This window comes from Lissotriton helveticus, chromosome 6, assembly GCF_964261635.1.
Source record: "Lissotriton helveticus chromosome 6, aLisHel1.1, whole genome shotgun sequence".
NCBI lineage: Eukaryota > Metazoa > Chordata > Amphibia > Caudata > Salamandridae > Lissotriton > Lissotriton helveticus.
In genome coordinates, this window is record NC_136067.1 from 384,588,014 (window position 1) to 384,615,580 (window position 27,567).

The 27,567-nt window shown below is 43.7% G+C and overlaps 1 protein-coding gene across 4 annotated transcripts in view; it reads right to left on the reverse strand.

The window, feature by feature from the left end:
- Nucleotides 1–27,567, reverse strand: part of ASAP2 (ArfGAP with SH3 domain, ankyrin repeat and PH domain 2) — a 1,060,322-nt gene that overhangs the window by 588,044 nt on the left and 444,711 nt on the right. For all 4 annotated transcript variants that reach the window (XM_078647831.1, XM_078647829.1, XM_078647830.1 and 1 more), the window contains exons 10-12: nt 21,378–21,481; nt 21,216–21,285; nt 10,289–10,376 (exon numbers count right to left, since the gene is read on the reverse strand). In XM_078647831.1, the coding sequence (XP_078503957.1) occupies nt 10,289–10,376; nt 21,216–21,285; nt 21,378–21,481 (262 nt within the window). The remainder of the gene's footprint in view (nt 1–10,288; nt 10,377–21,215; nt 21,286–21,377; nt 21,482–27,567) is intronic.

A 27,567-nucleotide genomic window follows, 5' to 3' on the forward strand; every position in this document is an offset into this window, starting at 1 on the left:
CCTATCGTGTCCAGCCTGCATCTGATGACAAATTTTACTGTGTCCCTGCCACTGGCAATGTATGCGTGCCTGGACTGTGATGTGTATGTGTGTGTGAGTGTCTCCACTGCAATGACCCACTCTCCTTCTAGGATCTTTGAAAAAAGAAAGCATTCTGCCTATGTCTTGGTGAACCTCACTTGAAGATCACAAACCAGTCCTTCTAATGGACACTTATTAAAAGAAAAGTGTGCACCGGGTACAGTCTAGTCTCACTGCATATAGCTAAAAATATATATTTTGAAATCACTTGTTTTATCTTAAAGACTAAACATTTTTGGACATTTTGTGACAACATATCTTGTACTGTGTTCCATCCAATTTTAAAATCATGATTTACATATTCACAGTGCGTTCTGTTCCAAACTGGGACCTCGGATCACTATAAATACTCAGAATCACAAAGTTGTAAAGGATCCGGTAAACGGAGAGGGGAATTTGACCAACATGAATGGCATTTTTATAAAACGTCTGAAAAGATAGATGTTCAGGCCTTTTCCAGAACTTGATAAGGATGGTGTGGCTTGGGGAACCTACAGAATCAAATGAAGGGTCTTAGCTAAAGAATATTATGCTTTACTATCGTAACATAAAATTCGGAACCCTAAACAAAATTAAATGTTGCTGCCCAGGTGCTCCTAAAACCCCTCAACAAAGTCTTTTTTAGGGCGTTGGTTGCAATCTGATAGGCTTTGGGTGGGCATTTGGGGTGTGCCATAAGGCAAGTGCCCACAGTGGCTCCTATGTAGCACAGCACTAAATCTATCACATCTCCCTACATGTGATCATGAAGTGACACAGTGCATGGAGTATCATAGTGGCCTTTATTTTACAATGCTTGATTGGCTGACAGTATCAGAAGAACATGCCAGCTGGTACCGATAGTGCATCTAGAGGATCTTGCATTATGTCTGTTTGGATTATGTGTGCATAGATGCAGGATGCATTTCGTTTAGTACGAAGATACTAAAGAGACAATAAAAGAGTCCAGCCACAGCAGAGTACAGCAAAACTGCTGTTTGGCCATGCAGGTAAGCAAATCACTGTGTTGGGTTGTACAAAACAATAGTTTTCAGAAATGTATAGGTATGAACGGTTTCCCTAGGTGCTGGCTGAGCGGAGGCCCAAACTCCAAATCTACTCAAACTGAAAAAGCGCTGTTTTCAGTGAAAGATTTTACTGTGTCCATTTCACATTTTGGATCTATTCTTCTGCCAGGCACTAGGACCACCCACACAACTGAGGTATAGGAAGACGTGGGTTAATGCTGGTAGGCAGGATATTTATGTGGATCCCCGAAGATTCCAGTACTTTCCATCAAAAGTGAGGAACATTTTTATTTTAGCCATAATGTGAAGCTTGCAAGAACTTCTGGGCAAGAAAACCTTGTGAAAACCATATAAGTAACACCACCCAGGACACCACAGGGGCCCTAGTTTTTCTGGAATATCTAGGTATGATAGGTCTCGCCTGCGGCAGGTGGGAGGGGCTGAGCTAGGGCCAATAATCCACTGCTACTCACAAAAAAAAACACAACCATTGATTCTGCTGGGTGAAATATGTCCTCTCCAGGTCGTATTTTGGTGCGTTTTATGTCACAGTTGTTAGGTCAAGTCACTAAAGTCGGGCATAATTGTTATTGGGAGGCATGTACGTAGGAAGCTGTCTCTAAATATACTATTCTAAAGTAAGGTATAGTGTGCACAGAGTCCAGTGGATCCCCAAAGGTAGGTAGAGGTTAAAGTAGATAATACATTACTCTCAATTTATGGTAGTGTGGGCGAGCAGTAACGCTATTAAGCATGTTTTGTACACACTCAGTCAAGGAATGATTTCACACACTCAAAGACTGAACTCTGACCAATTTGTTTTGTATAAAAATATTATTTAGTTGTATTTCATTCCTAGAACCAAGCCAGGCCTGGTACAGGTAAGTGTAATAGCACTTTGCAAGAATAATGCAGTTAAATACAGTTTGAATGCAGTTTAAAGCAATTGGATTGATTGGTTAAAGGTAAGTCACTTGTTCATAAAACAGTTGGAATTACATTATTTAGTTACTATTGAGATTACTTCATAATTTTCTTTTCAGATTACCTTTTAAGTTACTTTTTCTACTCTGTCTGATATGCCTAGATATCACACTGGGAAATGTCATAGATAAAAGTTGAGTAAATCAGTTTTTGTAAGTATACTATAGCCTTATAGCCCGCCGTAGCGGGCTATATCGGCTATTAAAGGCCCGCTGCAGTGTTAAAGGCCCGAGCCGAAGGCGAGGGACTTTAACAAAGTAGCAGGACTTTAATTGCCGGTATAGCCCTGCTACGAAGGGCTATAAGGCTATTAGAACATTCTGCCACTAGAGGGCAGAATGTTTTAACAAATAAAACAAGGCCTTCAGGGAGCGCAAAGGGATTGAAATCCCCTCGGGCTCCCTGAAGCCTCTGTTCACAGCCAGAGCTGGAAACTGCAGACAGTCCAGTAGGTCTGGGGCCAAGTCAGTTCTTCTCTGCAGTCTCCTCTGCAGGGCGTCTTCTTTCTTCGCAGGCTGCGGGAATCTGCCATCTGGGTTCAGGAATGCCCCCTAAATACTGTACTTAGGGGAGGGACGTTTTAGGGGTCTCGAGGTCAGTGACCAGTGGGCTACTGACCTTAGGGTAACTACACCTTTGGTGTGCTCACCTCGCGTGGGGGAGTGGGCAAAATCCCTAATCCTGATTGGAGAGTGCCTACCATCTGCAAGATGGTGGGCACTCAAGAGTGGGCTTCACCTCTCCACCCGCACCTGAGTGGTGGGGTTGGCAGATGCAGGGCACAGCTTCTGGGCTGCTCTAATTTTTCCCGACTAACTTCCTGCTGAAAAGGGTGTAAGACAGGAAGGAGGCCTGCTACTGATAGCAGGAAAGGATGGGTGTGTGTTACAAAGGCAGCAAGGTCTTTGAAACTCCCCTCCCACAGATGGCTCTTCCTGACCTGGGGGAGGTGTGAACACCTATGCCCAGGAAATGCTTTGTTTCTGGGTCCAGAGAGTGAAGGTTCCCACCCCATTGCTCAAGAAACATGTCTTGTGGTGGCATGCTGGTGTTTACCTGTCAGGGAACCCACCAGAGGCTGGTAATTTTTCAGGGGGCATCTCTAAGATGCACTCTGAATACATTGTGTAATAAATCCCACACTGGCATCAGTGTGGGCTTATTATGCTGGGAAGTTTGCTACCAAGACTTCCCAGAATTCAGTAAAGCCATTATGGTGCTGTGGAGTTCGTAATGACAAACTCCCAGACCATACACGCTTTTATCGCTTTACTGCACTTGCAATGTCTAGGAAGACACTTAGACACTGTAGGGGCACAGTGCTCATGCAACTGTACCCTCACCAGCGGTATAGTGCATCCAGCTAGAGGGGTGTCTTACCTATACCATATCATGAAATAGTACACACATTAATTATGAGTGTATCCCTGCCTTGGGCACACCTTTAGTTCTTCATAGGAAGACTCCAATTCACACATGTTTGTTGTTGCTTAAGTTTTTTACTTTTTCAAAGTTGAAAACATCATTCCATTCAATATAGTTTCATCATGTTAAACAATCCATGTTTTTTGTAGCTTTGTACTTTTCACAAAGTGCTTAGTCGCTCCGATGCATTTCGGGCTGCTTAGCCCTTTTTCAAGGAGCTCTAAAAGCTCAAAAATGAAATAAAACAGTATTGCCCGTCATTTCAGCTTTCAAAAGATATCACATATAACAGTACAAGCATTTAAATTACATGCAAAACTGGAAGAGTGCATTCACGCGTTAACGTGTAGGTGGGGGTGTGTGATCAAGTGTGTGGCTCAATAGGGGTGATGTGCTCGATAGTGATGTGAAACATGCATCGCGGTAAAAGAATTATTGGCTTACGTGAATCGGCTAGGACAGGTTCACTACCTGTCGAAAAACGAATAGTGAAAGATCCAAGTTAATAAAAGCTAACCTCTCGAGCGTTGGCTCAGAGGGAAGGTGACTGCGGGCGAAAGCGCCGACTTACTTGAAAGTGCTTCGGAAATTAATTATAGGCCGGTAACAGGAACGAATTCCAAACACGTTGCGTTTAATCCTTCCATAGTAACTAAACGCTAGTCTGGCGGTGAGGTTAAAAACACCAACCCGGAAGCGGTATTCCCGTGAATGGTAACAATAGAAAACGGACTCGCGTATTAGGTGAATGGTAGGCGGCCATGTTGTGTGGGTGTCAGGGATATGTAAAGGATAAATTGAGGTTCAATTATATGCGCGAAACTATATAAACAATAAGTGTACAAACCATGAAATTAACATTTGCTTTACAGGCAGCACAAAAGTATTATGCATTAGATATCCACCAGTCTGGTGGTTTACAAAAAGCAGCTGAATTCAGTCCTGTCATTAAGCCCGAAGGGCTTCATAGCCTGAAGGCGATATATCCAGGCTGTTTCACGTTGTAGTAATGTCTTGTTGTTATCTTTACCCTCTTTTTTCTCGATGATTTCTAGTACCAAAAACTTGAGTTGTGCAATGCTATGTTTATGTTCCAGAAAATGCATTGCAATGTTGGATTTGTCGTTTTTTGTTCGAATGTTCGATTTATGTTCATGTAATCGTACTTTTATTTTTCTTCAGTCTTCCCTATATGGATTTTGCCACAGGGGCATTTGAGGAGATAGATTAGATTTGATGAATCACATGTGGCGTTGATGTGTAATTTGATACTGTGCCCCTTCATGGGATGGCTGATGGTGTTACCTTTCATCACGTTGTTACAACTATTGCAGTTTAAACATGGGCGGGTTCCTTTATCTTCTGCTCGCTTGGTAGGTTCTTTGGAGAGGATCTCTCTCAAATTGTTATTTCTTGAATAGGCAAATATAGGAGGTGTTTTGAATATGTCATTAAACTCAGGCTCAGATGTTAAGATTCGCCAGTGTCTTAAGATGATTTTTTTGTAGCTACACTTTGTGTGGAGAATTTAGATACTAATACCATCCTTTTATCTACCGGTTTAGTAACTCTGGTTAGTGCCTTTTCTCTGGATATTTTAGATACCCGGTTTTTGGCTTCTTTGATGGTTTCTAGTGGGTATCCTCTGTTGAGAAATCTGGAGCCCATCTCCTTTATCCGTGTCTCACATGTTTCGGTATTTGATGCTATGCGTTTAGCGCGTAGCATCTGCGAAAAAGGTAAGTGACGTTTAAGTGAACCCTGGTGAAAACTAGAGAAGTGTAACGTGTTGTTACGGTCCGTTTCTTTCCGGAATAGATCAGTTTCAAATCCAGTGTTTGTTTTTGAGATCAGAACGTCTAAAAATGCGATTTTCTCCTCACTTATCTCCCATGTTAGTTGTATTCTGCTGTCTTTAGTATTCAACTCAACTAAAGCTTGTTCCAAGTTATCTCTGGTGTCCTTCCAAATGAAGAATAAATCGCCAATGTATCTGACGAATAATTTCAAATTTTTATTCCAATTGGGATTCTCCAAGATGTTAGTGACTTCAAATTCTTGCATATAGATGTTGGCGTATGTGGGGGCTGCGCAATTTCCCATGGACATCCCAGATAGCTGCACCTATACCACAGGCAGTGGGATGTAGGCATGGCACACAAGTATGTGTGCCATGTTGACTCTTTACTTTTCTCTGCACCAAAATACACAGCCTGCAATGGCAGAGTGTGGGTGTGAAGGTGCAGGCTTCCAAGGGTGGCACAATAGGAGCTACAGCCTTTAGAGGCCTTTCCTGGTCACAGTGCCCTTGGTACCTTTTATAAGGGACTTCCATGTGGCCAGAGAGGTGCCAATTGTGAGTACCAATGTACAGTTTAGGGAATGAACACAGGCCCTCGGAACCTGATTGGCAGGGACCCAGGGCACATCAAGGCAAAGTGCATCAGAAAATTGGCAACAGGTGGAGTGGTTACTACAACAGAAACCCAGCTTCCTACAATGTTCAAACACAGAATAGAACATGTGTTACTACCAAGTGAATTTCTCTGTATGTGTGGCTTCCGAATGTGAGCCAGTGTGTAAGAAAGAAAACATTTTGCTAAAATCTGTATAAATCACATGATAGCACGGGTAACCCCAAATTAAGAGGTGTAAAAAATAACCACTATTCTTAAACTAAGTATCTTGTGTACATTACAAAAATACATAATTTCCTAATTTTTCAATGCTTTAGTTGTACTATATTATCTGCTGTACAGTTAGTAACAATGAAAAATAATTTAAATGTGCAACTCAGTTGTTAGCTCTGGGTATTACGTGTTTTTGGCAGTAAGCACACTTGATGAAAAATACTGGTGGACTACGGAACCCATTTGCAAAAATCCCTACTTAAGCACATGTTCAATAAATTAGTCCAAACAAATTAGAAAAAAGCTTTGAATAAAAGAGTTAATCAAAAAGCACACATTGCCACAGTATTGCCTGGCACAAAATAAGACTTATTTTTTGCTGGCGTGCCCTGTTTGGAGGTGCCAAATGCCATCAACCACAGTGAAGTTAGGTAATGGCTCAAGAGGGTGGACCCACTGCCCCATCCTGTAGCTGTAATACTGTATTTTTAAGCATGGTTCTTATAAAACAAACTAGAACCCTTCTTTATCTTCCTACAGGAGTGTAGGATTGTGACTTCATGTGCTTGTGCAGTCAAAAAACAGAAGGTATTTGTCAGCAGTCAATTTCAAAGATCACCAGCCACAACTAGGTCATGTTGTATAGCAGCTGAACTTGTCTGAAGATAGTCTGTCCCCGGGCAGAGACAGTGTTTGGTGCACTTTCACTGGCAGCAACCACATCACTTCTGTAACAGGGACTAGACCGGTTCAAAACATGCGGCAGATGTGACACCAAAAGAGCTGCCAGTGGCAGTAACTATTTCTAGAATCGTGAGTGCAACCTCTAGTGGCTGTAACTGTTCCTAGAATCATGTGTGCAACCTCCTTGTTTCAACCAGGTTTTTGTTTGTAACCTAAAAGCCATGAAGAAACTGCACATTCTAGCTCACCAGTAAAACAAATGAATATGGACAATCTAGAGTGGCACTGGTGAAGGCCACGAGGGTTGCGACTTCTTTCTCGTGTCCATATAACACCATTCAAGGAGCGTCTACTGTATAACACTAAAGAGGCACCTGACTGGGCCAGGTAAATGTGAACTACAGTCCAGCTTCTGTAGGATGGTCTTATCTTGCTGAGGATTTCATATAGCTAAATTCATCTTTTCGAAAAGGGGGTGGTGATGAACAGAGTGCCTGAATTAAGCAGACCACTCTTACCCAGTCCAAAGATCAGGGCTTGATCCATCACCGTTTTTTAGCTCACTGCACCATCCCAGCTCAGAACTTGGCTATATGCAAATTAGTCTATTCCTGTCCCAGTGCATGATGGGAACAGGGCAAACCAAACTACCAAGCCAATTCTTATACTGGGAAGGAAACAAGCTTCCGGGGACCGGTTTCTGCCATTTCAGGCGTCGTCGGCCCGGCTTGCTTGAATCCTGATGGTGCAATGAGCAAGGGACTCACATCTGAGTATACCCTTCCACGCTTATGGTGGACAAAATGATTCAGAAAAGGGGGTGGTGAAGAACAGAGTGCCTGAATTAAGCAGACCACTCTTACCCAGTCCAAAGATCAGGGCTTGATCCATCACCGTTTTTTAGCTCACTGCACCATCCCAGCTCAGAACTTGGCTATATGCAAATTAGTCTGTTCCTGTCCCAGTGCGGAAGCTTGTTTCCTTTCCAGTGAAGAATTGGCTTGGTGGTTTGGTCTGCCCTGTTCCCATGATGCACTGGGCCAGGGACAGACTAATTTGCATATAGCCAGGTTCTGAACTGGGATGGTGCAGTGAGCTAAAAAACGGTGATGGATCAAGCCCTGATCTGTTGACTGGGTAGGAGTGTTCTGATTAACTCAGATACTCTGTCCATCACCACCCCCCTTTTTGAAATAAATTCATCTTTTCGGCAGCCGCACCTACAAGCTATAAACTGACTGCTTGCAATTAAACTTGTGCAGCACCTCATCTTCTCCAGACCCCTTTATCGTTAAGTATACCATTTAAAATTACTTGATATTTCAATAGACTCCTAATGTGAATGGTACTTATATCTTCAAAAATAATCTTTACAGGATCCTTGATGATGTGGGAGGGAATAGGGGCAAGTGGGCATTGATAGGAATTGATCAGGCCTGGCTAAGCTTGATACTGCACACAAATGGAGCTCTCCAATCCCACCTACAATTTCAGAGAGGCGGAAGGGAATGGATTTCTGTTTCAAACTAGAGGAGACCGTTCACAGAGTGCGGGGCTGCCCGCAGAAACACTATAGAGTGTGGGGCAAATGGTGTCCCTACTTTGGACTGCAAAACTCTTGCTGAATTTAGGGGTCTGGACAGACGGCTCGGTAGCTGTTACTGTAACATTGGGATGTGAAAATGATGGGGGCAGGGGTAAAGGGGTGTACACCACTGTGCGCAAATAAAATTTGATTATAAAATACATTCTTTGAATGCAAACATGTTCCCACTGTGGGATGTCTTTAATCATGTATGTAAGCCGCCATTCTTAACCTTTTGACTTATGTCCACCCTCACTTAAGTCCAAAGGGATGGTTGGAGGAATTCAATATTCTAAAATATGAAACGATATGCTTGACTCTAGCATATAACTTGGTCTTTTTTGCTCCTAATGCAGGCTTTTTTTGCCAGTGATACTTTACACCTTTGGCATGTTTGATGTAACACCCTAAGTGGCCATTAGTATGCCCAGATGTGAGTCCCTTGCTCACTGTGTCACTGGATCCAAGCTAGCCCCAACTGAAAAGGCCTAGCCAGGCCGAAAATGATCTTGGGTTGTTTGTGTTCGTTTCAGCGAGGGCCTGTCTTGACAGTTCAGGCTGGATTGTTCCTATTGCCTCAGGACCATGCCTCAGTTTCATGTGGCTGGGTCTTATCTGAGGTGGCAAGGAAGGCAAAAGAACAACAGGTTGGAATACTACCCAAAGAGATTGCCTGGGGTTGGACTTATTGCAAGCATCCCTTCCATTAACATTTGTGTGTTTGCTGCTTCAACTGAGGCAACCAATCATCCATACTAGATTCAGATTACTCTGCGTCCTCCCACAAATCAAGATAAGGATAGCAACTTCATTTTTTGCTTCCAATTTGAAATTCTTTCACATTTACAGAGTGTTTTAAAATTTTCATTTTAACTTTTTATGAATATGTACTTTGGTATTTATTTCACACAAAAAGAGGATCAGAGGACTTTTAGAGACCACCAGAGGCTGAATTCACACTACATAACCCGAAAACAATAGAAAGCCACTGGGTCTGGTACAAAAATGAAGAGTTGGGGTATCCCTTTCTTAGGACAATTCCCCTCACCCACCCAAGGGTGGCTGCGTCATCATAGGGGATCTCCTCGCACTACGAACCTAGTCGTAGTTCGGGCTACAAACCCCTCTCTGACAGGGAGGAGCTGAGGGATGTTTTGATAGAAATAGTGAGGTAGACTAAACGTCTAGATGAGAGGGTTCTGGGAGGGGGTAAGTGAGCAAGTGAAGTGCAGTTAAAACTAGCTCTACATTAACAACACACCACCCCATACACACTCTGTAGGGAAGAGCCTCAGTTATTAGGCACTATACATATTGTACACATGCAAGGCCAGAAAGCAACCTACCCACTATGGATGAAGAGAAAAAGGATTATAATATACCAAAGCACACTGCACCATGCACACTCTGGGAAGGAAAGGCCTCCAGCCACCGGGGACTGTATATAATTTGCATGGGCAAAGTCAATAATCAACTTTCTTACTATGGGTTAAGGTAAAAAGATGTGTATCACTTTATTCCAATCGGGGGCTACAAAATGTCAGTCATAGCATTACCTTTTATGAGGGTGGGGTAAGTAGCCAATTTCTACTGGGTGCATCCTCAAACCAGTAGACATGTAGGTGAAACAAAATAAGGGAGCACCTACAGTAAGCTCAGATTGTTGAGCACACCAGGGTAAGACCCCTCTGTCACTACACCCTGCACAAAATGCAATTTCAGAGAGTAGCTTAAGACTTTTCTTTTACTGCAGTACTGGCCATCACACTCACATGATGTAGCTTTCTGTGAAGTGTGAAAAAATGCTAAAACGAATGAGTGCTTTACATTTTCTGATAATATATCAATAGCATTCAATGTCATGAAGCAGTCTCATAAATAAGAAAACCTACGTGATATGAGGTCAAAACTTTTTTTCTCTTCTGGATTAGTTTTCACTTGGCAGGTTAATAGATTGAGTTTTGCAGGAGGTCCTTTAGCCTAATTCAAGAAAGAAAAATTAAAAACATTCAGTGAAAAGATTCACAAGTTCACAACAAAATCTATTTTATTGTATCTGGGAACAACAAAAACTCAAACGACATTTTTAACACAAGAAAATTTCTGTTTGCTTATCAAAACAGAAGAAATAGCCTAGACATGACACTTAACGTCACACTTACTAGGTCTCCCTGAGCTCCTGATGGCTTGTGTTCCTTCCAGTTCTTAATTTGAGCAGTGGTTTCCGGTGATCGGAACCAGTACATACTTGTCAGCAGAGGCACTTATGACAGTCTGCCACATGGTGGCACGGTTTGTCTAATTTACAAATGAGCAGAACAGTTGTTTATTATTACAATATATATTAGAAATGACTAATACCTGGATCCAAGCTATTATTATAGCTTTCAGGGCCTTGAATATTAAGAATTGTCACACTTGCAGGAGTTTGATGGTTAGTAGTTGTGTTGGTACTGTTGTTGGCAGCGATGTCTGGAGCAATGGGTGGTGCAAGCTCCAGAGGCCTCCTGATGAGGGCCATGGCAAATTAAGCACTGGTTCCTCCCATCTCAGACTCTGGGTAGAAGGCACATGAGCAGCCGATACAGAGGACACACAAGTCGTGTGAAATGTAAGAGGTGGAACAGTTTCAGTGGAAGGTGCATCGATCCAGAAGGGTACAGAAGGCAGGAGTTTGAGCAGGATAGATAGGTGCCTGGCAGGCATGCTTAAGCTATTAATGTCAGTGGAGAGTCCATGACTACCTGGACTAGAGTCCAGGCCGCATTAGGGCTAAGAGTGTGCGTGTGTGCACATGCTTGTGTGAACAGCCAGAAAATCACAAGTGAAAGACACATTCGTCGGCTGGCCAGCTTTACTAATCTGCAAATGTAGTTTTGTAGGACATGTCAACAAGGATGGCTTTGTTTTTTTTAATTCCTATTTTTGACAGGAATATATGTGGTTATTAATGTCATTGATTCTATCACATGTGATATCATGGATGCAAACTGCCGGATCATAAGCAATCTGTTGGTAGGAAAACTAGCATCCGAAGCAGCTTCAACAAATCTTAGCTTTGTATGATGCCACTGTAAAAAGATAAGAAAGCAAGTTACTTACCTGTAACTGTAGTTCTCCAGTATTGGAAGCTTTCATAGATTCACATGCCTGAATCATTACCCGTCGTCGAGACGGGAGTCTCTGGTACATAAAAAAGCAATGTTTAGCAGTATAGCAAACTGAAAAGAGGCCTAGGCCCATTTCCCTTTTGCCACCCACAGCCTTTGTTATGTAAAAAGGCCCAAACATTTCCCTGAACCAATCAGAGCTCCTCAATCAGAATAGCAAGCAGTGATATCACAAAGCACATTTGTCGCTAACATTTGCTCATCATGTAATGCATTATGCATATAATCAAGCATAGCAAAATACAACAAATGTGTCTTTGCAAACTAGAGAAAAGGATGGAGGGATGGAAAGAAAAAGGCTCACCGTCACTGGATGATATTTCTCAGCACCGCTTCTCCCACCGCTGCCTCTGACTCTGCGGCTGCTTCCAAGCAGTAGTGCCTGGTGAAGGTGTGCGTAGATGCCCAGGTCGCTGCTCTGCAGATATCCTGGATTGGCACTCCTCCAAATAAACAGTGGATATGGACACTGCTTTTGTCGAATGGGCACAAACTTGTGCGTTTAGAGGTTTTCCAACAGCCTGATGACAGTAGACAATTGCACTGGAAATCCACCTTGCAATCCCTCGTTTTGATAAAGGGAAACCTTTCCTGGGTGCGCTGAAAGCGACGAAGAGCTGTGAAGATTTGCGAAAACTCTTAGTCTCTTTTAAATAGAATTTGAGGCATCTTTGAACTTCTAGCGAATGTAAAACTCTTTCCGCCGCCGTTGTTGGTTGAGGAAAGAAACATTTTAACGCCAATGGCTCGTTTTTCCACCGTATGTGCACTTTAATGCTCCTACTCACCTATCTACTTGTCTGGCTTCCCCGGTCCGCCACGGTTTGTACCGCTTGTTGCGGAGGGAAGACCGGTTAGTTTCCACACGCTTCCGGGGCCGCACTTCCGCTAAGGTTGGCGCGCTAGTTCTCCAGCTGCACATACTTAAGGCATGCTGGAGAGGACGCGTAGCGGGCGCGCCTAAGGCAAGACCGTCTGCGCCTCGCCCGGGACCATAACCCCTGGATCTTTTGTCAAAAGTAGGAATCTACTAACGTACTCAAGAGATACGCTTCATGCCCTCCGAATACATAGGAGTAAGACATGTGCACTGCTCCCCTGTGAAGCGTATCATAGGGCAGAGGACTTTCAGAGTCCTGATTATCTAACTAAAATCGCAAGGAGCCTCCAGGTCCCGTTCAAATCCAAAGAAACATGGGGCATCTCTGCTCCGGAACCTAGAGTACTCTTGCTAGCACTTATTAACGCCAGGTCATTGTTCAAACATAAGTATGAAATTGCGGATTTTATCACTAACAAGAAGTTAGACATCCTGTTTGTCACTGAAACCTGGGGTGACCAATCATCTGATTCGGATTTTAACATCGCTGTCCCCCATGGGTATAAAGTTGTCAGACAGGATAGACTACTCAAGAAAGGGGATGGCCTTGCTATCATTCATAAGGTCGAGCACAACACCTTCTGCTCATCCGTACTTGTACCGGACTGTGAGGCGGTTCATTTCAAGATCTCCATTGATGACAAAGTTACATTTAATGGGATTTTAATTTACCGTCCTCCCGGCCCTAGACATAGGTTCCTCACTAATGTGCATTCACTACTAGAGCAAGGGCTTCATTCAGAATTTTTTAATATCTTGGGGGATATGAACTTCTATCTTGACCTCCCAGAAGAGAGAGATACTTGCGATCTTCTTGATGCCACTACGGAAGTAGGGTTACAACAGATTATACACTACCCCACGCATGTAGCGGGGCATACTTTGGATGGACTTTTTACAAACAATCCTGCCATCACTAAGTCTTTCTCTCTCCCCTTGACCTGGTCGGATCACCATGCCATTTTGTTTAGTTACAACCTGCCACGAATGTCGGCTGGCAAATCGACCAGCAACAAGACGCTGGGCAGAGCATGGCAAAAAAATCGACCAGAGTACCCTGGATGCCAAGCTAAGTCAAAGTCATCCTGCTTTGCATGAGGAAGCAGAAGGCTCAGCCAATAACTATACTGAATGGTTAGAGTCAAATTTTGCTATGCTTACTCCCACCATAGTGATAAATAAAAACAGGAAAGTTCCGTCTGCCCCTTGGTTCTCGGAGGCCCTTCGACTCGATAAGCAAGCTTGCAGAAGGCAAGAAAGAAGATGGAGGAAATGTTATGATGAAGAGAGGAGAAATATATAAAGTCAAATTGGCTGACTATAAGAAAAAATTAATTAGGGAAAAAAGTCAGTACTATACGACACAAATTGAAGGGGCGGGCTCCTCTTGCAAGGAACTCTTTAAAATTATAAAGAACCTTACTTCAGCACCTAAAGATGACGCTGATAGTTCCACCCAAGATTTCTGCAATACTCTTGCCCACTACTTCAAGTCCAAGGTAGATCAAATATATGATCTTTTCTCCAAACATAGATCTGTTTCTAATAACATAGCACAAGTACAATCGGGCATAGCGACTCACAGATTTTTCTCCGGCCTGATCTGAACAAGTATCGTCTTTGCTTCTTTCTACTAAATCTGGATCACCGGACGATCCATGTCCCCCCTAGGATTCTCAAAAACATCAGTCATATTATTAGCCCAGTGCTAACCAACCTGTTTAACCAAATGTTATTACAAGGACATTTTCCTACAATTTGGAAATAGGCCTGCATCCTGCCTCTTCTAAAAACAGCCAACCTAGATAATATGGACCCTGCCAACTACCATCCTATTGCCAGACTTCCTATTCCCTCTAAAATCTTTGAGAAACAGTTAAATACTGAACTTTCCAACTTTATTGCGGGGAATGAAATCCTGGATCAGAGTCAGTTTGGGTTCAGAGCTGGTCATAGTACCGACACAGCTCTTATAAAAACCACGGTGGAGATCCGTAAAACACTAGATGGTGGAGGGTCGGCCGCCCTTGTTCTCCTTGACTTGTCCGCGGCGTTTGATACCGTGGACCATATGAGCCTAGTCACCCGCCTACAAACCATCAGGATAGGAGGAAGGGCCCTCTCCTTCCTAACATCTTTCCTTTCGGATCGAACACAGACGGTGCAATTGGGTAACTTTAAATCTGCACCTTTTACCCTCCCATGTGGGGTGCCACAGGGGTCCTCTCTGAGCCCCACGTTGTTTAATATTTACGTCTCGGAATTAGCCCCGCTGATTAGGAGTTTTAACCTATATCAAACGTCTTATGCTGACGATACTCAGTTGGTTATCTCAGCTGTGGATAAGGACATTAACTATTCAACCAAACTCCATGATTGCATGGTCTCCTTGAGCGACTGGATGGGGAGACATTGCCTCAAGCTGAACTCAGGAAAAACTGAGGTGGTGCTGTTTGGCAGTCTTTCTCCTCAGTGGTCTCCAGTCTGGTGGCCAGATACACTGGGCATTATTCCCACACCAGTGGATAAGGCAAAAAATATTGGGGTCATTATAGATGAGAAACTTAATATGAAGGCCCAAGTTTCTAAGGTGATCTCTTCCTCTTTTCTTACTATTAAAATGGTACGGAAAATTCTGCCGTTCATCCCTATAAGCTCTAGAAAGACTGTTATGACCTCCCTGGTGTTATCCAAACTGGATTACTGTAATGGACTGTATATCAATCTGCAGTCCAATTTACTTAGAAGGTTGCAGGCAGTACAGAACGCCGCAGCCAGACTGGTCCTGGATGTCCCTAAATATAAGTCCATCAATGCAGGTATTAGGGATTTACACTGGTTACCAGTTGGCCAGCGGATTAAGTTCAAGGCTCTCTGCATAGCCTTTAAGGCCTTGCATGGAGATGGACCACATTTCCTGAAAGATTGGTTTGGCTGGTACTCTCCCAACAGAGCGCTTCACTCGGCCAATGCCTTCCTGATGCTCATCCCCAGAATTAAAAGTTCTAATTGGGGAGGAAGGAGTTTCAGCTATAATACTATTAAGGAGTGGAATGCTCTTCCAATCCCTCTTAGGAAATCCCCCTCCCAGTTTGAGTTCAGGAAGTCGCTTAAAATTTGACTTTTCAGATACTAGTTCTTCTTCTCAGTTCTCTTGGGGACCGAGGGGGGCGCAGAGACACCTTCGGTTAGTGGTGCGCACAATAAATTGTTATAACATAACATAACAAATGAGTCAGTTGGCACTTTAGGAATACATTTAGGATTAGTCCTAAGAATCAGTCTGTCTTCTTCAAACTGTAGAAAAGGATCTCGAATCGTTAGAGCCTGCAGCTCTCCTACTCTTCTCGCTGAAGTTAGAGCAATGAGAAGCACCACCTTCCATGACAGGAATTTAAGGTCCGCCCTGTGTATAGGCTCGAAAGGATGCTTCATCAATTGTGACAGCACTATGTTGAGATTCCAGAGCGGTGGTGGAGGCTTTATTGGAGGAAAAACTCGGAATAATCCCTTCATAAATTGTTTGATGATCCTCGATGACCATAAGGAGGGACCCGAGGCAGACCTCCTGTAGCTGTATATTGCGGCTAAATGCACCTTTAGAGATGCATGAGCCAATCCAGACTTGGCTAACAGTAAGATGTGTGGGATAATTTCATAAGGTGCTGCAGTCAGAGGATGGATCTTATTCTGCTGACACAAGAGACAAAATCTCTTCCACTTCATCTTGTAGGTTTTGTTTGTGCTATCCGCCCTAGCTTTAGAGAGGATGTTTCTATATTCTGTTGAGATATTCAGGTGTCGAAATTCACAGTGCTCAGGAGAAAGGCTGCTAAGCGCAGGGATTTCGGGTCCGGATGGAGCACTTGTCCCTGGGACAATGTCAGAACTGATGGCATCGATTGGAGGCGGATTCGTTGATTCTCCGACAGTAGCAGAAGTTCCTTGAACCAGTGTTGGCAGGGCCACCATGGGGCTATCAGGATGAGCCTGCACGGTTCTTTCTTGATCTTCGCAATCACTCGCGGCAGAAGGGGAATCGGAGGAAAAGCGTAGGCAAAGACTCCGGACCATGCCATCGAAAACGCATTGACCCAGGACCCCCACTGGGGAAGCCAGCTTGCGAAGAACCGGCATTTCTTGTTCTCCCTTGTGGCGAAAAGGTCTACTGTTGGTTTTCCCCATGTTCTGAAAATGTTGTCCAGGACTCCTCGGTCCAACTCCCACTCGTGGCAGGATGATTTGAGCCTGCTGAGAGTATCTGCTTTAGTGTTCTGATCCCCTGGGAGATGTTCTGCTGACATGGATATCCTTTGCTGTAGAGCCCATTCCCATATGTTAAGGGCTTCCTGAGAGAGGGATCTTGTTCCTCCCTGTTTGTTTAGGTAGTGCATCGCAGTTGTGTTGTCCGTTCTTATCAACACCGACGAACCTCTTATCCTATGGTAGGAAAGCTAGCAATGCGAAGCGTAACGCTCTGAGTTCTAGCAAGTTTATGTGTAATTGCTGTTCGTGCAACTTCCAACAATCGCAGACCTGAAGGTCCTGAAGAAACGCTCCCCACCCTTCTAGGGACGCATCTGTAGTCACTAACAATGGGTCTGGCGCTGCAAGGAACGACAGCCCTTGAGAGACATCTAGTTGTTGTGTCCACCATGCTGCTGCTTGCCTCATGACCGGTGTCACTTGGATCACATCTTCGAAGGATCCCTCCGCTTGCAACGGGCGCATTCTTAGTCTGCAGTGAGGTACGAGGGGGATGCAAGATGACATTATCCCCAGTAATGATTTGTACCTGCATACTGAAAGATACTTTCTTTTTTGAAACTCCTGGAAGTGAGACACAATCTTTAGCCGTCTTTCTTTGGAGGGGAATGCCTTGTTTCCCTCTGTGTCCAAAATTGCTCCCAGAAAAGTATCCGTTTATTTGGTTGAAGGAATGATTTTTCCTCGTGTAGAGTCAATCCCAGCTTGGTGAACAAGTCTATGCAAGCCTTTGTTGACGTTCTGGCTAGTGCTTCTGATGATGCCTTGACTAACCAGTCGTCTAGGTAAGGAAAAACTTGATGTTTTTGTTTCCTTAAGACAGCTGCCACTGGAGCCAGGCATTTTGTGAACACTCTTGGGGCTGATTTCAGGCCGAATGGCAGTACCTTGAAGTGGTAATGTTCTCCGGCTACCATGAACAGAAGGTACTGCCTGTGGGAAGGATGGATAGGGACTGAAAGTACGCATCCTGTATGTCTAAGGTAGTCATATGATCCCCCGGGTTCAATAGTAGAAGGATGTCCTGAAGAGAACGATCCTGAAAGATTGCTTCTTGAGATAGGTGTTCAGGGATCTGAGATCCAGAATAGCACGCCATTTGAAGGTGTTTTTTCTGACTAAAAAGAATCGGGAGTAAAGCCCCTTTCCTCTTTGGGAGTTCGGCACCAGTTCTATTGCTCCTTTTTGGAGCATTGTCCGAATCTCCTTTCGGATTTGATGCAAATGGTTGACCTTGTGATGCATCGTTGGCGTACAAGGGGGTGTTTGTAAAAATTCTAGAGTGTGGCCGAATTGAATAATGTTGAGGACCCATTGGTTCGTAGTTATTTCCTGCCAATTTTGAAGAAAATTAGCAATCTTTCCACCCAGGGGAACATATGATCCCAGTAGAGTTGGTGTAGCCGGAACTTGAAGGTTGTCATTGTCGTCGGGTGTTGTCTTTCCCCTGACGACCTCCTCTACCTCTTGGAGTAGATTTGGTATAACCTTCAGATTGTCGCTGTGTGTACTGCTGACCGTAGGGTTGAGAAGAGGTGGTATAAGAGGAATATCTCCCTTGTTGATATCCTCCTCTATAAGATGGTTGACCCCTAACCTTAGAGCCTCGAAAAGGAACCTTCCTGTATTGTAGAGTTCCCAATGCTTTAGCAGTAGCAGTATCTTTTTTGATACTTTGTAGCATCATTCACATGCTTGCCAAATAAGTCTTCACCGTTGAAAGGAAGATCCAAGATTTTATTCTGGACCTCTAGTCTAAAAGCTGTCGCTCTCAACCACCCTTGTCTGCGCAGCACCGCTGCGTCTCCTAGAGACCTGAAAGCCGTTGTCGCTATATCCATAGCGCAATCTATGACTTCCGCCGAAGTCCTCTCCCCTTCTTGAAGAATCTTTCTGGCTTCCTGCCTCTACGCGTCAGGCACACGGTCAATATATGGTGACAGGTCGCACCACATTTGCCTGTCGTATCTTCCTAGGATGGCCAGGGCATTTGCAGCCTTCACTAGCAGAGCTGACATCGAGGAAAATCTTTTACCTGCATTGTTCAGCCTTCTTTCTTCTCTGTCTGGAGGCGCCGTAATCGTAGCCGACGGATTTCTCGACTTCTGCTGCGCCGCTAGTGTAATAACCGAGTCCGGTTTGGGGTGACCCAAAAGACAGGCCGGAGCATCTGCAGGCGCTTTATATTTTTTATCCAGTCTTGCGAGTACTGGAGTCACTGTAGCCGGTGATTCCATCACCTTTAGGCCTTCTTCCCAAATATGACTTACGATCGGCAAGGACCGAACAGACCTACGATGGGTTTCTTTAAAGTCATATGAAACACTCAGCTTTATCCTCCACCATGGAAAGTGCGAATCTCTTAGTGGCCCTTTCAATCAGGTTATGAAAACCACCAATGTCCTCTGGTGGGGAATCCACAGGTTTTGGTGAGGGAGACGAAGGTGAAGGAATACGTTAATCGTCCCACTTCTTACTAGGATCCGTAATCTCCCCCCTCTTCATGATCATCATCAGTAGTGTTAGGATCCTGCTGAGGTCTTGGTGGCAGAGATTTAGGGAGAGGCTCTGGCAAGATCTCCCGCCTACGCACAGGCGTACCAGGTACAGAGCGTGGTCGAGGAGTAAACTCAGGAGTTTCCTTAGAGGCCTGAGGTGCAGGATATCTTTTCTTAGCATGAATTGAAGATCCTTTAATAAAGAAGATGGCACACTTGTCATCTCCTTGCGTTGTTCCTCGTGGTGGTGTTGTTGGGGATGATCCTGAAATTCTTCATACTCATCCTGCGAGTCCTCCTCCTAGTAGTTCACCCTTAGTTGGGATGGACTACTAGCATATCCAAAAGGACCAACATCATCTTCGTCCTCTGAATCTTCTTCCTCCAGAAGGTGAGAAGGAACTAATGGCAACATCTTACTTGGAGACGTAATTTCTGGCGTAATCGTTCTTTTCCAGGCCAAAAAACCTTTATCCTCAACTAGCACGTCGACGAGATAGTAGTCACCAACGTCGACGAAATCATAATCGTCGCGGCTGCCGTTGTAGTCGTCGTCGACGGTCCCGTGGTCGTTGCTGTCGTCGACAATCCCATCGACAACGCAAGTGTAGTCATGGTCGTCGTCAATGCCATCGTCATCGACGGTGGAAGTGCTGACGGCGATACAGCTTTAGACACAGCCTTTACCTCAGGCTTCGTCCACGACAAAGCCGTCTTCGTCAACAATTATGTGATTTTCCTAGTCGAAGACGCAGATCTTTTCTCCTTCTCCTCAGAAGGTGTAGAAGAGGACTTCTTGATGGTAATTCTGACTCTGGGAGGAGATTTTGAGGGCTCTGAGGCAGTTTTCTTTACCCGTTTCACCTCTGAAGCATGACCCTTCTTCTCCTTAGCTCTACCTGAAGGAGATTTTGAGGGACTGCGCCCCGAAAACCCTGGTGTGGTCTTTTTAGGGGCCTGCTCAGGCCTCTCACCTGAGGTATGGGCCTGAGGAGATCTATTCCTTTTCTGAGATCTCCTGGGTGAGGCAGACTCCTCCTCACTGTCACTTGAGAGGATCTCCTTCCTGGCCTTCACATTCTGGGGCCAAAGTAGAAGCCTTCCTTCACGATCCCTCAATGTTTTATTGGAGAAGGTGCGGCATACCTTACAATCCTTCGCTTGATGGTCTGGATGGTCTGGATAAAGGCAGTTTATGCAGTCTTTATGGGGATCATCTGTATAAAGCCTTTTCTTAGAGCAGGTGGCACAAGCTCTAAATAGACGTTTCTTCTCCTTGTCAGCCATGTCAGAAGAAAAAGGAGCTTTACATAATTGAATCTGGAAAAAGAGACAACCTCAAATCCCAGTCAAAGTGAGCAGATTGAAGAGATTGAGCAGAGCTCAAAGGAGACTCCCAAGCACAACGTGCGGTAGAAAATCTGAGGGGCAAAAGGTTCTCTCAGAAGTGTTCTAGAGGGTGAGGAGCTCTGATTGGCTCAGGAAAAAGTTTGGGCCTTTTTACATAACAAAGGCTATGGGTGGCAAAAGGAAAAACGGCCTAGGCCTCTTTGCAGTTTGCTATACTGCTAAGCATTGCTTTTTTATGTACCGGAGATAGGAATCGCCATTGATTCACTTGTTTAGTGTTGTCAGAGTAATTTTCCTTACCTAACTGACTTGGTTTATGTTTTAAAAAAACTCCAAACAAAATGTTTGGATTCAGTTTAGAATGAATTTCAAAGTAGGATTATATTTTATTTACAAAATGTGTTCCGAGTTCATTCATTTGCCTGGAGAGATTCTACCTACAATCAATATTAGAGTGAAACCCAAGACAGAGAAAAGGGCTTCTTCACACCAATGCTTACATTTAGTTTTTCAAAATCTTCAATATCTTTGGTTCTGTTAAGAATGAAGTGGAACTGAATAACAATTGCAATAACTGACTAAAGTATAGAGCATTCCCATACTACAAATGTACTGTTATTTAGAATAATTAAAAGTTTGTACTTCAACCACTTACTGTGCCGTGCGAAATTGTCAAAAATCCATATTTCACAGAACATCTTCTTTTTTGCCAGACTTTACGAATTCTGAAAATGTGAAAAAACATGTCCTTTTGATTTTCACAGACTAATGTTTTTAAAACACTATTATTTTAATGTTATCATGAGCGGGTACTTACCCATCACTTTTCTTATAGAGATTGCCACATCGTTCTGTGCCATGCTCCTTGTTCCCTTGAGGTTGATGTAAGCTGTAGGCAACACTTTGACGTACCTGAGAATCCTATACATTTGTAAGAAATACATTAATAAATGACACTTATTCACATTTACGTGCCAAATGAGAAAATCACAAAAGAAGTTGCACAGTCACACATCTATTAGTAATGGACGGTCTAACAATAACACGCCTTATTTTAATTACCAGTTTTCATAAAGAACATCATCTTACCTTGTGTCTAAGTTTATTCTAAAAAATGGAGTTGGGGATTTCATCTTTTAGACAAAACATGCTCATAGATGATGAGCTTTCAGTTTGCATATCTGTAACAATTCTTTAATTCCCGTCTGCCTTTATGTGTATGCGGAGCTTTGACTGAAACTTTTCCACGAGCAGTTAGAAAAAGACAACTGTTGCACTGGCGAGAGCTCTGGTCTCCTTTCATTTTTTGAACTGCAGTACCTTAATTTGTCCATTAATATGATGAATAGTCGAAATAAAAGTACCAGCATTCGTTAGGAAGAAAGACAGCATAATCTGAGACGTCTAACATTGTCCCATGCCAAATCTCAGGCTACATTACTCCTTGCGGCTCAGGCCATACTTCTGAAAGTCTGATCATTCTTAAGAGTGGTTAATAATTTGCTTAATTAGTGACATCTTAGGAAATCACATCGTACATTATTGAGCTAGGGGAAAGCACAAACCCGTGCTACCTTAACAGCCCTGAACTGTGCTGTCCAAAGACAGACTTGGCATAGCTGACATAACCATGGCAGAGATGACATAACCAGAATTTCTTTGTGTATTTGTTACTTCTCTCTGTTTGGGTTGAGAGAAAGTCTTGTGCCATGTGGTTGAGATTCGGTACCACAAATGGGAGCATATTCTAACAGCATTCCTTACTTTTTGAAAGTTTAATATGTTGAGGGGTTTTGGACGCTACAACTTTATGTTTGATTCAATAAAGTAATAAGACTAAATGCAACACCTCCAGAATGTAGAATGCATGAATTGTCCACAGTGATATTTAATGTATGACTTTGGTGATAACAGATTAATAATGTATTATCAATGGGAACTAGCCTCAAATGGCATAAGGATAGTGTGTTTGTACGGAAGTAAGAAATATTATTTCTTTTGAAAGCCCTCACCCACCAACCTAGTTGGTGGCATGCTTCATCATCGAGCTCCACCTAGTGGCACCGAATGTGTCCCGGGTGTACTTCAACGCCTGTTCACAGCGGAGCTGATTTTGTGGTGAATGAGTGTGCAGTGATAGCGTGTGAGTGTGAATTAAACACTGTCCTCGGGTCCCAATTCCTATACTAGGTAATTTTATTAGCGGGCCCTTGACAGTGTTAAAAACAAGGCAATGGATGTGTTGTGGAGTTATCTATGGTCTCCCACACCCTGTGTGGTTAACATGTTTCAGCCAGGTCTTGGCAATGAGCTGGCTTTCTTCAGGACCTATGAATGTGTGAAGTGCTTGTGTAGTGATTTAAAAAAAGGTAGGGTCAGGAATTGAGTGCAAGTGACCCGCTATGTGTTGCACTCACTAAGGTACAATATGGGTAAGAGGGTGCTTTATACTCGAGATTATCAGAGCAAAGCTTCATGAGTATCCGGCATTGGGGTCGGCTTAGAAATGCCTTTTGGGTGAAGCTCGGTCCCCGCGTCAACACCTACTTGACCGATCTCTGTGGATGTTCAGCCTCTGTGTGCTCAGGCTTAAATACTCCACACCATTTGCCCAGCATGCCACCAACTAGGTCAGGGGTGAGGGCTTTCAAAAGAAATAATAATTCTTTCTTCCATACAAACACACTGTCCCTAAGCCCTTTGAGGCTAGTTCCAATTGATAATAAATATATTTCAGGGGAAGTGAACTAGCCCTGCTGTTCCTCCCTCTCCTCTTGATACCTTATGACAGATTAATAATACCTGCAATCAGGTACAGAAGTATATGTGAAAGTAAATGCATTTGCAAAATAAAAACTACTGTCGCCAATTTTTGTGTCTGAAAATGGAAAAGCAAACGGGAAGCAGGAAGATCATGACGATATGGGACGTGTTGACACTATAAGGACAGGGAGGTTGTGCTAATGGAACATGTTAATCAGTTCTAAGTGATGAGTCACTGTTGGCCTGCAGTGGTGCAAAGAATCAAAAGGAGGGTAATGTTGAGACTCTTTGTCAGAGTATTAATTGCCAGCTGTTTGATTTTAATCTGATTGTCAAAATGGGAATACAGTGTAGGCTTGTCCTTGCTGTTAGGACTGATGCCATAGCTGTTCGTGATAAAAGTGATGTTGGAAGTAAAGATGACTAGTTCAGAAAGGTATGGGATTTGAGGCTAGCGTATTGTTTGGTTAAGAGTTTCATTTATGATCAAAGAAAGATAGCCTGAGGGAGCGCATATTTATTAGTGCTCTCCCTGTAGCTTTGGTAGCAGAGATTCAGTAAGTCAGTAAACATTCACCTCCTCTGTATGCTTAGTTTAAGGCATCTTTTGTTTAATATTTTTTCAAGGGTCTCTTCATTGACAACGAGTTCCAAGCCTGGAGTTGATGGTCGCAATAGGTGCAGAGGTATTCTGGCTTAAGAGGTTAGATTTATGTTGCAAGATGTAGGTTAACTCGGCATTCCAACTAAATATCACATATTCATTTTGTAACACGCCTATATAGTCAGAGAAGGATGATGAAGCAGGTGGTAGAATATGTGTGCAGGAATCAGCTGTATGGAGGTGGCCCACTCCTGGGAGAGTGCAGCTGAAGTGGGCTGCGTGCAACTTATTTGATGAATGTATCCTGTACTATGTTCTAATTACAGGAAAGTGGTGAAAATCACGAACAGGTGGTGGCCTCTGGGTGGAGGAGGCGATGGAAGCAGATGGATCGCAGGTGCTTTTGGATTCCAAACGAATCTGCTACCAAAGCTACCAGGAGAGCACTGTGATCTCACCCAAGGTGGGAGCCTGTGGCGTGGACTCTTCTGGAGCGGACAGACAACATGAGCATTCATAATTTTATTCTTGGGCCAAATGCTAAAGTCTGATCAGCATTAGGATGGTGATCAGTAGTACAATTACAGCAACACTGACTGGGCCATGTGAGAGAGTAAATCAACACTTCAATGGAAGATACAATTATTACAAAATCTGGCATCACTGTGGCCCTTGAAATTCATTTCATCCATCAACACCACTGAAGGATCCATAGTGTATCAAGGAACAGCTGTCCAAGGATTTTAACATCAGTGTAGGGATAGACTCAAATCTCTTGTCACCTTAAGATCAAATCTTAAATAAATCAATGAAGCAACAACGAGGAGAACGCTAGAAAGTATTGCTTGCAGCTTAGGGTCATAGGCAGTAAAAAGTAAACCAGGATCTAGTGTATTTGAGCATGTGACTCACTGGGAGGTCACGTGATAGCTCAATATAGTGTAGCGGTGGTGCTGTGTATCAAAACCAAGCTTGATATTCTTTTGCTTATGGTGCTGGTCCATTACAGCAGATTCCTAACAAAGCATGGTAAACGCTGCAACAGATTCCACCTGCACAGAGAGCGGTGGTACACTTGTTTCTTTGGCATCAGTCCCACTGTAGTATTACAAAGGGTTTGGGCGTAAATCAATATTACAAACCTTTCAAATATTTGATCACAACGGGTGGCTTAGATAAGGAGGGCTGATCCGGCAGCCTCAAAAAGAATGAAAGAGCGGATAAGTAGCATTTACAGTGCCCACAGCAAGTCCTCGCTGGGCCAGAATAAACAAAATGAAAGGCAATTTAGCTTGCAATGGGTCAACTTGTTGGATGTCGGACTAATCCCAAAATTGTCACACACTGATGTCATGGAAGCACACCTTGCCTTCAAGATGGAATCAATGACCTCAGGGGGAAGGTCGAAGAAGGTCAACTGAAGCCGCTCAATCTCCAAGAATGGAGATGTAGAGTGCGTAGGCTCAAGCGCAGGATCCTGTACTGCTGTTGCAACAGAAGATTTTCTGAAGCAGTAGTTTTTAATAGAGGTCATATACTCAGGCCCAGGAGTTCCAGGTACTACATTCTCCTCTTCCAATCTGGTGCAACTAGGATGACTTTGGCCCAGTCGTTCCTGATCTACTTTAGAACTTAAGGAAGGAGAGGCAGCGGCAGGAAGTCATACAGGAAACCCAAGCTCTACTGTATTCAGAATGCATCTCAGAGACAGCAGAAGTGGAAACTGCAGCACCCAAAAGTGGTGACATTGCAAATTCTCAGCAGTGGCAAACAAATCAAGCCAGAGTTATCCCAATTATTTTAGGACACACTGCTACACCTCTGATTAAAAGGCCATTCATGATCCCTCAGCCATCGGTGTCTGATCTGGTCCGCTCTGGTATTTAAAGATCCCGCCAGGTTGTTCACTATCAGGGAAATCCCCGGCCGATCCAGGCACTCCCAAAGCGTACAGCCCCCTGGCACAGGACTCAAGAGCCCACCATGCCCTGATTGTTGTGTAGCAGTGGTGTTGTCTATGAGCACCTGTACCAAACTCCCTCTGATGGTGGGCAAAAAGGTCCTCAACACCAATCGCCTGCATCTCCAAAAGGCTTCTTTCCATCTATCCCAGAACCAGAATTGTTACACCAGTCACCGCTGCCAACTGTGGGTGGGTGGGTTAAGGAAAGGGATTCGGCCCAATTGCTGTCTGATAAGCACAACTGCAGCTCTTTTGCAGGCTCCTTCATAATCTGTAAGGAATATGCTACTTACCAGTATGCATCTGTTCTTGGCATGTAGGGCTGCTGACATTCATATCTGTGCATAGATCGCGGCCTAGTGTTGGGTCCGGATGATTGCACATTGTTGTCCTGGAAGAGTCTTCGAAGTATCACGAGATAGGTGGCTCCTACCTCGGACTACAGTGCGCAGGGGCATCCTCTCCATCCCCAGATTGTTTTTCGCCATTGTGGCAGAGATGGAGTATAGTACAGTAAGAGATGACCATGCAAAGAGTGAATGCTACAGCTGCGACAGGCACCAGGGAGGTGGGTGGGCGATATGAATGTCAGCAGCCCTACATGCCAAGAACAGATGCATACTGGTAAGTAGCATATTCCGTTCGAGGCATGTGGGCTGCTGAATTCATATCTGTGCATAGAATGTATTGCAGTATCTCCCCTAGCGGTGGCTACCTGTGTCAGCTGCAGCAGTCTGGAAGAGAGTTTTGAGGACAGCCTGGCCTACAGCAGCTTGCTGTTTTGAATGTACATCTACACAATAGTGTTTTGTACATCTACACAATAGTGTTTTGTAAATGTATGTGTGGTTGACCATGAAATTTCGTGTAAAGGAAAATTTCCTAGGAAAGCCATGGATGCCCCTAGCTTGCGTGTGGAATGCGTCCTAGGGGGAACTGTTAAGGTGCGTTTTGCCTTTAAATAGCATATCTGAATGCACTTAACGATCCATCTGGCTATACCTGACTTTGAAATAGGGTTGCCTTTGTGTTGTGGTGAGAAAGCAACAAACAACTGTTTTGTTTTTAGAAATGCCTTAGTTCTATTTATATAGTATAGCAGAGCTCTTTTTACATCTAGAGTATGCAGGGCCCTTTCAGCTACTGTCTGTGGGTTCTGAAAGAACACTGGTAGTTCTATAGTTTGATTTATATGGAAATGGGATACCACCTTTGGCATGAATTTAGGGTTTGTTCTGAGAACTACTCTATTTGCATGTACTTGAATGAATGGCTCTTGAATAGTTAGGGCTTGCAGCTCGCTAACTCTTCGAAGCGAAGTAATGGCAATAAGGAAAGCCACCTTCCAAGTAAGAAACTGTATTTCGCATGAGTGTAGTGATTCAAAAGGTGGTCCCATAAGTCTGGTTAAAACAACGTTTAGATTCCAGGCTGGTGAAGGTGGGTGTCTTGGAGGAATGACGCGTTTAAGTCCTTCCATAAACGCTTTAATTGCTGGAACCCTAAATAGTGAAAGGTGTTGCCTGTTTTGCAGATATGCTGCTAACGCAGCTAAATGTATCCTGATGGATGAATAGGCTAATTGCAACGTTGTAGGTGCAAGAGATAGCAAATGATGTTTTGAGTGGAAGCATCAAGTGGGTTAATGTCATTGTTATTACAGTAAATGACGAAACG